This window comes from Atheta coriaria, unplaced genomic scaffold (assembly GCF_025399875.1).
Source record: "Atheta coriaria isolate IRGN ID8LTWV9N9 unplaced genomic scaffold, Caltech_Dcor_3.1 hic_scaffold_6_pilon, whole genome shotgun sequence".
NCBI lineage: Eukaryota > Metazoa > Arthropoda > Insecta > Coleoptera > Staphylinidae > Dalotia > Dalotia coriaria.
The window spans coordinates 7,212,969-7,223,524 of record NW_027045448.1 but is presented as its reverse complement, the minus strand read 5'-3'; the positions used below and the strand labels follow the sequence as shown (position 1 = coordinate 7,223,524).

General features: G+C 40.5%; 1 protein-coding gene across 7 annotated transcripts in view; it reads right to left on the bottom strand.

Moving 5' to 3' along the window:
* Positions 1 to 1,124: 1,124 nt before the first annotated feature.
* LOC135793608 (heterogeneous nuclear ribonucleoprotein K-like) overlaps positions 1,125 to 10,556 on the bottom strand; it is a 33,014-nt gene continuing 23,582 nt past the window's right edge. For 4 of the 7 annotated variants that reach the window (XM_065304623.1, XM_065304624.1, XM_065304625.1 and 1 more), the window contains 11 exons: positions 10,413 to 10,514; positions 8,775 to 8,831; positions 8,188 to 8,231; positions 7,044 to 7,116; positions 6,392 to 6,499; positions 4,234 to 4,362; positions 3,930 to 4,165; positions 3,446 to 3,821; positions 3,218 to 3,387; positions 2,926 to 3,009; positions 1,125 to 2,405 (listed from right to left, as the gene is read on the bottom strand). In XM_065304623.1, coding sequence (XP_065160695.1) covers positions 2,369 to 2,405; positions 2,926 to 3,009; positions 3,218 to 3,387; positions 3,446 to 3,821; positions 3,930 to 4,165; positions 4,234 to 4,362; positions 6,392 to 6,499; positions 7,044 to 7,116; positions 8,188 to 8,231; positions 8,775 to 8,831; positions 10,413 to 10,505 — 1,407 coding nt within the window. In that variant the 5' untranslated portion in view covers positions 10,506 to 10,514 and the 3' untranslated portion in view covers positions 1,125 to 2,368. Of the gene's footprint in view, positions 2,406 to 2,925; positions 3,010 to 3,217; positions 3,388 to 3,445; positions 3,822 to 3,929; positions 4,166 to 4,233; positions 4,363 to 6,391; positions 6,500 to 7,043; positions 7,117 to 8,187; positions 8,232 to 8,774; positions 8,832 to 10,412; positions 10,515 to 10,556 lie in introns of those variants that run through there. The other 3 variants (XM_065304626.1, XM_065304629.1, XM_065304627.1) reach the window with 3 other exon arrangements.

The window sequence follows — 10,556 nt, the reverse complement described above, 5'->3', positions numbered from 1 at the left end:
ACTGTCTTATAACGACACGTGCCAAAAATTTAAAAATCTGATCCTCCCCTGTTCTTTTTCTTCTATCTTCTCCTCTTCTCTACTCTACTCTATCTCTGTTCTCTTCCTTCTATCTTCTCCTATTCTTTACTACTCCTCCTTCTTCTATTTCTCTGTTCTCGTTTCACCACTTACTTTCTTACTTCTCGTATTGCCTTCACTTGTACTTCAATTTCTCTCATATTTCGTTGCAATTTATATATACAACCCAAATTGCACCTGATATTTTTATATTTGAGAAAAGTGCCTTCCATACCTGAGATTCGATCCGTGTCTGCTAGCATGCCAGCAGGTGCACGTACCCACTCGACCACCGAGTGTTTTTATCATTCATATTTGATTCTTCTATTTATGTTCCTAATTTATTCAACTTTTTAAAAACAACAACACATGCCTTAGCTATGTTGCACTTACTTAAGCTTCATATGAAATATGATTTAAGACGCATATCCTGAAAACAACAAAGAGGATATCACAAAGAAGTATGAATGATATTTTAATTTTAAATTGAGTTTAATTAATTGTGTTTAACAATAGATTCCTCTTTCCCTTTTAATAAAACGAACATATGTACGATCCAAGGCATATCCTACGTACCATCGAGCCACAACGCTCTCTTATCAAACGTTACACACAAAGTAGAACTGTTAGTAGAATTGATGGTACTACTCACTGTATTACTTTTGTACTAACAACTATGCCACACGGAGAAAACGCGTGATTTGTCCCCTCCAATTAACAATACCATTTTGACCTATAAATCCAATTGGAATCCGTAGCCCAACGAAAGAGATCCGACGGCCGGCGGCTGATGGCTTAAACACGCGCACGTAGTGGTCTTAAGTCTCGAGTCGGGTCGAGGTAAATTACATCTTCAGTAGTTGATAGCAATCGATGACTAAACAATTATAAGGCTCGCACCGTAGTAAAATCGTCCGAAATACTAACAGTCGCGACGAACAGTGACGGAGGAGAAAGAGGATACGTGCACACAGTACACATGCGTACCACCGACTGACTAAACAGGAAAAAACAACAGCCGATATGAATGACCCCGAGTCATACAAAAGATATCATGAATAATATTGATTAGAATATGTATGTATTTGTTGTTTGTTTTGTTATGTGTTATATGTATACATATTTTATGGTATACGCGCTATTCTAAAACGTTTCCATTATTATTAGATCATATGTGTATAAACTAAAACTAAACTAGAAAAATATTTGGTTGACATTTGTTTTCTTTTATGTATAAGTTCTTTGCACGCAAGTCGTTTCCCATTACAAGTTGTTTTTGTCTCATGGAACAGACAGATTTCGACCTAATTTAATTTTTCTTTCATCTTATATAAGTAACGAATAAAGGTTTTCTCTTTTTGTACTAAACAATTTGTTCCCTGATTGGTAAGAGCATCGCGACCGCTCTGTAAATTTTCTGTCATTTTATTAGTACTGTACAATCAACCTAACATGTCACAAATTATGCCCTAATCATCTGCAACAAAGTATTTATGCGCTATTACATGTTATGGAACTAAAAAAACTCATTTCAGTCATTCGTATTTGATGTGATATGAAATGTAAAGAAAATCGACACTTAAAACTTATGCAATGTCCAATCCAGGACTTACAAACCAAAACCAAATTCTGATCTGTCACATTTATGTATAGCATTATTTAGATATAGGATGATTTATGAAGTTGTATTACATATTTGAAAGCACAACTGATCAGACCGACTTTCCCATGTCTTTTAATAATTAGTAAATAATTCTAAGCAAAAACTAAGTAATTACCAGTCTTTTTCAAAATTAAATGTAAAACTAAAAACGAATTATTGTAAAAATGTGAATGTAGAATTAAAAAGAAAAACTTGACAAGCAAAAACAAACCGATGGAGGCCGAACATTTTGATTTTCAACACTGACAAGCCCGTCTACGAATACTTGGCAATCATCCTAATATCGTAAAAGTATTTAAAAAAATATTTATTGTCGAATGCAAAAATACTCGCAAAAATATTTATTTTGGTGTCTGATTTTCGATCTTGTTCCTCTGTTACGATAAAATTTGAATAGTAGAGTGTAAAATTGATTTGTAAAATCAAATAAAAAAAACTGTTAAACCTAATGCCCATCTAGAAATATTTTCCGTGGAATGTCAAGTTCTGTTATCTACGCGCTTATTACTCCTTAAAATATAAAATTATACAAACTTTTTCATTTGTTTAAAAAATAGTTTTGGGGTTTGTTGATATTTAAGTATTATCCATCGTTGCTGTGCTGGATGCGTCTGCTCCAGATAGATAATCATTTTGGTGTTTGGTTTAGTAACCATTTCGTTGGTCGGTGTTGTTGTGGACACTGCAACAAAACAACATACCTTATTATAACTCAAATTAATTGAATAAATTTTATATAAGATATGAAGAATTTCATGAAAGAGTTTCAATTGCGATTTAATGAAGCATGCCTTTTAAGCACCAAGTCCAACGAAGCGTGTCGGAGGTTTCATGGGATGATTAGTGATTTTTTGTTACTTTAAATAGAACAACAAAATCACTAGTCTTCCACACGATTCCACCTATTTGTTAGTAAACGGTAGTAGTTGTCCACACCTTAGTTGTTAAAGATGATCATTACTGAACATGATTAATAGAATATCAGTGTTTCTGCAATTGCGACTGGATTAATTATTTTAATGTAACACAATTATGATATTAGTATGAAAGAAGTCCGCTAAATGTGCCTTTACACCGGCTAATGTTAGCTATTTATTCCGATTAAATATTCAGCTCAAAAATGTATACATATATTAGTTTATGGCGTGAATGAAAACGTGACAACAGAATATTAAAACAAGAAGCTTGCAAAATTCAGTTACCTATCGAACTGCTTGAAAGATTTGTTGATCCCAGATTGATGGAAGTGCTCTCTGGGCTTTAGCGGACTTCTCTCAATGGAGAGACTATAAAATTCATATTTGGGTCAAGAGGAAATCAGAACATTGGCATAAAAATCATAAAATGTTGCAATTGTATTTCGGTCGCAAATTGCAATAATTTTCCAAAGTAATAAAATTGTCAACTATTTATATTTTTATGTACATATCACAAATTGATCACGCGTTTATTATCACGATATCGTAGATATTAACGAAACGAACAAAAACCTACCTTTGCTGAAGCAGATACTGAGCCATTTGAATTTGATTCGGATTTCCCGTTATCGTTATAATGCGGTCGTTGGAGCCCGGTAGTGGTTCATCGATTGTGATGCCAGCGCCGGAATCTTGCCTGATTTTCCTAATGCGACTTCCACCTTTGCCGATTATGGCCCCAGCGAGCTGCAACCGAAACAAACGGCGTTATGTGCCTGGCTAACAACTTAAGCTCCACACTTACATCTTTCGGTATCGTGACCTGTGTCGATGTCTTACTACCGCCATTGCTTCCGTTATTGCCTCCTTGTGGCATACCACCGGGTCCGCCACCATTGCCTCCCATGGATTGTTGTTGATTATTGTTGCCCATTCCACCCCCTTGCATCATATTCGGTGGCATCTGATTCATCATGTTACCATTTCCGGCACCATTTATTGGTGGCGGCGGTGGTCCGTTACTCCAACCGTTATTACGCTCAAAAGGTGGTGGTCCTCCATTCATACCACCACCCCCACCGTTCATTCCACGTGGTGGTGGCGGTGGACCACCAAAACTACCACGGTTGTGCATGGGTCCAGGACCTGGTCCCATTGGTCCGCGATCATTGAAGTTATTCCTGGAGACAAGATCGAATTCGTTAACCAATTAAAAGTTAGTAAAATTATGAAGTATCATCATTTCACTTTTAAGTTAAATACAAAAATATATCAGGAAAATACCGTACCCCATTGGTGGAGGTCCACCACGAGGCGGAGGAGGACGGTTGTTAAAGCGATCCCCATTCCGAGGACCGCCACCACGTCCACCACGTGACGGACCGCCTCCAGCTCCGCGGCGCATATCGCCTTGAACTCCACTGCCGTTTCCGCCCCCACCGCAACCAAAACCACCATATTCATCGGCATAAAACTCATCGTAATTGTGTGGATTATACTGATTAACGATTCCTTTTATCGGTGTCTGGAGAAAGGTTTAAATATAAATATATTGCACAATACAATTCAAACGGTTAAGCAATCAAAACTTACAGTTTTCGTCAATTTGATAATTTCTTGTATAGCATTGATGCACTGAAAATCTTGCCCATTGATTTGAATGATCCTGTCAGTGCTCTGCGGCGCGCAGATGGAGAAAATTTTGATGCGAGCACCAGTACTCTATAGAAAATGAAAAAAGACTACGATAAAATAACAATCTTTCTATCGCAAAATATCGCCGCAAAAGTAGAAACATGAGATGGAAACGAACCTCCCCCACATTAACACAGAAATGGCAATTTAAAAGCCGCAATTTGATTTAGGAAATTCGATTTTCTTCACGACTGTCAGTCTGAATTCGATTGAATCTGACATTTATCTCTGCATCCGCTCGAGCGGATTAAGATTGAAGGAGTCCACTCGGAAAACTTACTAAGTCATAAAAACTTATAATTAGATGGTAGATATTCAAAAGAATCAAATATGTTCAAGTCAATTCAAGTTCCAAAAAACGTCTTCCAGAAATTATAACGTAATAGAAATCAAATTACACCAACGTGTAGTCGAAACTTGAGCAACACGTGATTGTCGTTCATTTCGAAGTCTGAAAAGACTGAAATGATCTGAGAACCAACAAGGGAAATATTGATCGAAGGTAAGGCACATTGAATTAATTTCATTACATGAATGTCAAAATAGATTATCGTCGATTGAAATTTAGCGTTTCCGAGAACCAACGGCGGCCACCGTGTGAATATTTGATGATAAAACTTTAACCTTTTTTTCCGGGTATCATGCAACCACCAACCCACTCCGCTTTAGTCACGTTGAGTATTAAAAAACAAAAGAATTTGCTGTGCGGCCGAGCACGCTATCGCAAAACCACCACTTGAAAAACAAATTTGAACTTCAGTAAAAATGATGTCTTGGCAAATTATACAAGCAAATAGAACAAACCGAATCAATGTCGTACAGTCCAATTAAAAGTGAAATACTTTGAATTTATGTTTAATTAACAAACAATCAAAGAAAATTCAAGTTTCGTGATTCGTCTTACGTTCTGATGTGGTTCGGGTAAATCCCTTTGGAATCTATGGCGATGTTCCACATTTTCAGCGAGTTTCGCTGAATTTATGAATGAAACTGGTATTTGTTTGAAGCCGTGGAGCTTGTCGTAGAAGTTGGATGCACAAAGACGCAATGTAAATGCGTTGCACACTTTTTCGCACGTCGCGAGGCGCACAAAAAGCAAAATACCAAAGCAACCGCAAGTCGCAAGGAGTGACACAACGCGAGCCAACAAAGGACGCTCGTTCCGGAATGGCACGACGTGCGTGCGGCGTGCTAGGCAGCCGGCGTACAGTGCAGCCCCGTATCGATCAAGGTTCGGCGCGCCTGTCTGACTCCACACGCGAGCAACCGAACGGCGGGCGGCGAGCGCGTGCGTTTCACCTGCCCCGCGTGTCGCACCTGTCCCCTTGGTTTCTTCCGGCCGGCGAACGCGCTGCTACGCGACTGCTTCACCGCGACCGCGGCAATAAAACGCACATCGACGCAAAAATGATCACACTTGTGGCGTGGCCGATGCACAACTGCCGCTCTGCACAATAAACATAACGACGACGAGGCGTATCAAAAGAGTAGGGCAACAATGCGCGGCATGCTCACGCAACCCGATGAAAACTACCCTTTCGTGACTGTCGAACAACGGCGTTCGGTGGAAACCGTGGAAAGAAACCGGCTTCTTGTTGGGTTTGACATTAAAACTTTTGCCATGCCATACTGCACATAATGGATTCATATGCTTTTTATTATTACGGTTGGAAAAAATTGTCGCGCCGAATCCCTGAACGCAAAGAAGTAAACTACAAACTCACGACATTCCTAGACGATTCTTTGTGTCGCAACCTGTACAGTAATTTATACGTAGGTTCCAAGTTCCCGGCGCCTCCACCAAACGCGCAAGCATTACTGGCCGTTTGCCAAATCGCTAAACAAAGCACCATGATTCATTTAAACGAGGACTGCGAGCGCTCCATCAAATCCATCTCAAGTTGAACATTTTTAATTAATCAAACGTCTACCATTCGCATTATATCAAACGTTAAATATTAATAGCGTACGCGTGGCGGCTAAAAGTCTACATCATTTTAAGACGATACAATAATAAACCGTAATCTCTCGGAAAATATAATTATTTCTCACTTACCGTTCGTAGTTCTTTGATTTTAGCTCCAGCTTTGCCAATAACGCAGCCCGCCTGACTTTGGTGTATCATCATGCGGAGATCCAAATCGTCCTCTTGTTTGGCGCCATTCTACACAAAAACAACGATATAAATAAGTAATGGGTATAAATTATAACAAAGTAGTAATAGCGTGGTCCAATCCGGTAATCGTTTACAGTTTGGAATGAAACGACCCGGGAGAAAATTGCTCGCCGCGCTCGTATAAGTGAAGTTTATATCAAGCATAAATTCATAATGCACTTATGCTTGCCTTTAAAAATCGCGCTCGTGCTCGAAACGGTCGTCGATAAAATAATGCACGTGGATATTGCGCCGTGGAACGCCCAGGAACACAAAACAGGAAAAGGCAAACAAAAGTAAAAAAATAAATGCCGTTGCTTTCTTGCATGCCCCGCACAAGAAATATTTACAGACTGTCTGGGAAAAGATGATGGCTTCCTGCTTGGCAGCGTGTCGCACTCAATATGTCAAGTATTGCACGATGCACTTTCCGAGTGCTATCCAGTAATACCGGTATTACTTGCCGCCAGAATAGAATAATTGATGTGATGCGGGGGCACAAAAGCAAGCGGTCTAATACGAAGCGAGCAACGCCAGAAAATCAAACACTCACCTGTTCCAAATTTGGAATGACATCGGTGATGATCTTGCAGATGGTTGGCACGTCGGAGGAGAGTGTGAGCATCCTGTAAGCAAAACATACTTAGTACCAAGTTAGTGGTAGAGACTCGATTGGTTTGCAAGTAAATGTTCGATCAACTTATGCCATCGATAGCATCGGCAAGTGAGATTTCGATGACTTCGGTTTATGGGCATGCCTAAATGTTTGCATATTATTCGTTTTAGCGCTTGGTGGTGGTAGTCGGGGAACGGCCATCGATAAAATGTGTGACACTTCTTTGCGACGCCTGGTGCGAAATGATAACGGGTGTGTCTGTCTATACGCATCGAGGATTTGCATCCCAAGTAAGCATCCAACACGACCCAAATACAAATTACAAATATGCACCTACAAAGTGTTGCGTAATCCTGACGCCTTATTTCGCTGCATTTGAAAAATGTGTTTGTTTCGTGATTGTTGATTAGTGTGTGAGCGTTGGTCGTCCATGGGTTCTAATCATCATCAGGAAAATTTAATAAGGTTTATACCTCTACCTAAGCAAGAATGTAATTTACAATGATCATATAAATATCAGTTATCCATTGGCTAGATGAAATATAAACAGAATAAAATTATAGAGGAGGGACATCACCTAGCTGGTTGCACCGCCGTTAAACCGATGCCCGCACATCATCTTCACAACCCACAATAAATAAAATCAAACGATAATAATCAAGAGAGATAGACACACACACAAACGTAGCACGTGTCAAGCAGGTTGGGCTGTATTCGCACCGCTTGCAAATTTCAAACAGGGAGCCACAAATCTAATTCGAAAGATGAGTCTGCGTTTATTAATGTTATGGTAAAGAGGGTAGCATTAGCGTAGTATTCATTAGGTTGAAAGTTTTAAAACAGACAGAGAAGAAGAAATTATATGCAGCACGGCACGATAAGATAGACACAACACAAACACACACACACACACGCACACTCACGTACACAGAACATAGACATGTAAATTAAATTGTAAGAGTAATATTCTAGATAATGTAAATGTAAAGATCAGAGGGTAAGAAGTTGTAGTAGCAGCGCAGTGCAACCAGGACCGGAGTGAGCACAACTAAATAGAGGTGAATTATTTTGTTTCGTTTACCGTTCTGGGCCCGGACAGTCAGGGACAGTAATCGAGGCTTTGTACTGTGGTGGTACCGATGGTATGCCAAGTCAAAATGTTGGTGGGCGGGCGGGCGGTCAGGTGGACGGGTGGCCGGGCCGGGGGGCAGAAGAAATTTAACGTTAAAACACATTGCGACACAGAGCGACACATCTAGCGCTGCTGGAATCTCAAAGATTTTAAACACATTTGGACACTTGATGAACTACAAATCACTTTCGTTTCAATAAATTAAAATCCATATTTTAACATGATCCAAAATCAAATTTTCAGCCACCCGAGATGAGTAAATTTATAATCATTTTTTTCTCTGTTCGTTTAAAAAAATGTGAAAAAATTGCGCATGACTTATTCATGATGATTCACTTTCCTCGTGATGAGTCTCAGGGGAAACTAAATTATGCAGCACACGGCGAGGTCATGCTCCGAGGGGCGAGAGTAGCAACTCGCTAAATTCCTACGCTTTTAAAGCACCCTCTTCCGGTTCGTTTACACGCCGCTTATCGAAAAATTAAAGATCGCTTGCTTGTTCAAAGTGCCTTGTGTGTTTCCGGTTGTATACTGACCTGACTCCTCAGCTTCGTAATGTTCTGGCCGCCCTTGCCAATAATGGAACCTGCGGCCTGCAACAGGAGTGGAACGTTACCAATGGATGAGCATGCAAAAAACCACGCAAAAGTTTGTAATTAAAAACTTTGTGTTTTTTGTTTATAGACAGAGGCGCAAGAGAGTTAAGTTCAACTTTTGCAATATAGAATTTCCGCTGCGCGGTTCGACGCCTCGGGCGCGGATGGAAGTGAAAATTCTATTTGCCACCAGATCAAATTTGCAATTTTCCACTTTGGGCAATGCAACGCTACTCTTATAATATGAAGAGCGGAAATCGATTAGTGTTAGTTTATAGGCTATTACCAAATCTAAATTCTGCAAATATTGAATTCTAATGTTATATCTACGACGTATTTGTTATAATATGATTAGGAGGATTTAATACAATTAGATTACGAATTAACTTAAGCGATTTCTTGCAGAATTTAGAACCCCAGAAACATCATATTCGAGACAATTGTGGGGCAAGAAGTCGTCGTAAATGTCATGCCACATTCCCGCAGTCTCATAAAGTGAAACGCGGAGAATCAAGCGTGATAATCAAGAGAACAAGAAAGTTATTAATGCATATCGCTATACAAAAGTGAAAGACCCTCGCCCATCTCGGCGTCGATAGATCCTAATAATCCATTGTTCCGTCGTCTTCGAGAGCTAGTCTCCCGGAATTACGTTTTCAATCAATACGTAGAGATGGTGAACTAACAAATACATGTTTCGGATTTCGGTGGAACGTGTGGAAATCTCCGAAGATTTATTCGACCGCGAAGTGCGTCTTCATCTGGCGCAGTTGTAAATTATCAACGCGATTAATTGCGCTGTCGTGAAATATAACGCACGAGTTGCAGCACTTTGATATGAAATAGCAATGCGACGCGAAATGCAAAATTACTTAAGCGCAACGAAGTTTATTTCCTGACTTTTTGCGGATTCTCGATTCCGAGAGAGTCGCAGCATGTCGCGAGCGCAGCGGATCTATTCATAGGAAACGCCCACGGGAAAATCGCGAGGCAACACGGAAAATGCTTATGAATACATTTGCCTTTAGTCACCTCGGTGGCAGCATCCGATGATTAATGGCGCCGAGTCTTCGTGCGCACCACGATATTTACCAACACACGTCGCGTGACAAAACCTACTTGAAAATATTTAATAGGCATGTGTGTGTCTGTGCTTCATCAATGCCGAAACCGAAAACCGCATACGACCGAGCCGCATAGAGAAAGGGTGAGTTTCAACAACTGTTCAACTGCAGGCGCACTGGATTATTATCGTGTTTCCCGACATGTGTTCGGGTTTTCCTATCCGCGGTGAAGTTGGCGGTGTAGTCGAGTGGCGCAGTCGACGGATGATAATAATGCGATGCAACACGCCGAGCGGAGCATGTTGACGAGAACCGGGGTAGTGGCGCAAACATATCGACAACATGCGCACGCTTGGGTCTATAATTAAATTGCACTCCGGTGTAACATTGTAATTATCGCGGCATTACGCATATGTTTGTCACTCGCGGCGGCGCGCGTTACTCATTTCGTCGGCAGTTTCCGTTAAACGCCCGCGTGACAAGTTTGGCTCGATCCGAGAACGAGAGTAATTACCTTGCTGGGTATGAGCAAACGAACTTCTTCGTCTCCGCGACGAGACCGTTTCTGTGGGGAGCCCATCATGTCGCCGTCAGCTTCACGTTTCATGGCTGGAACCTGTAACAAAAACACAAATTTAGCAAAAAATTCTTAATTGTT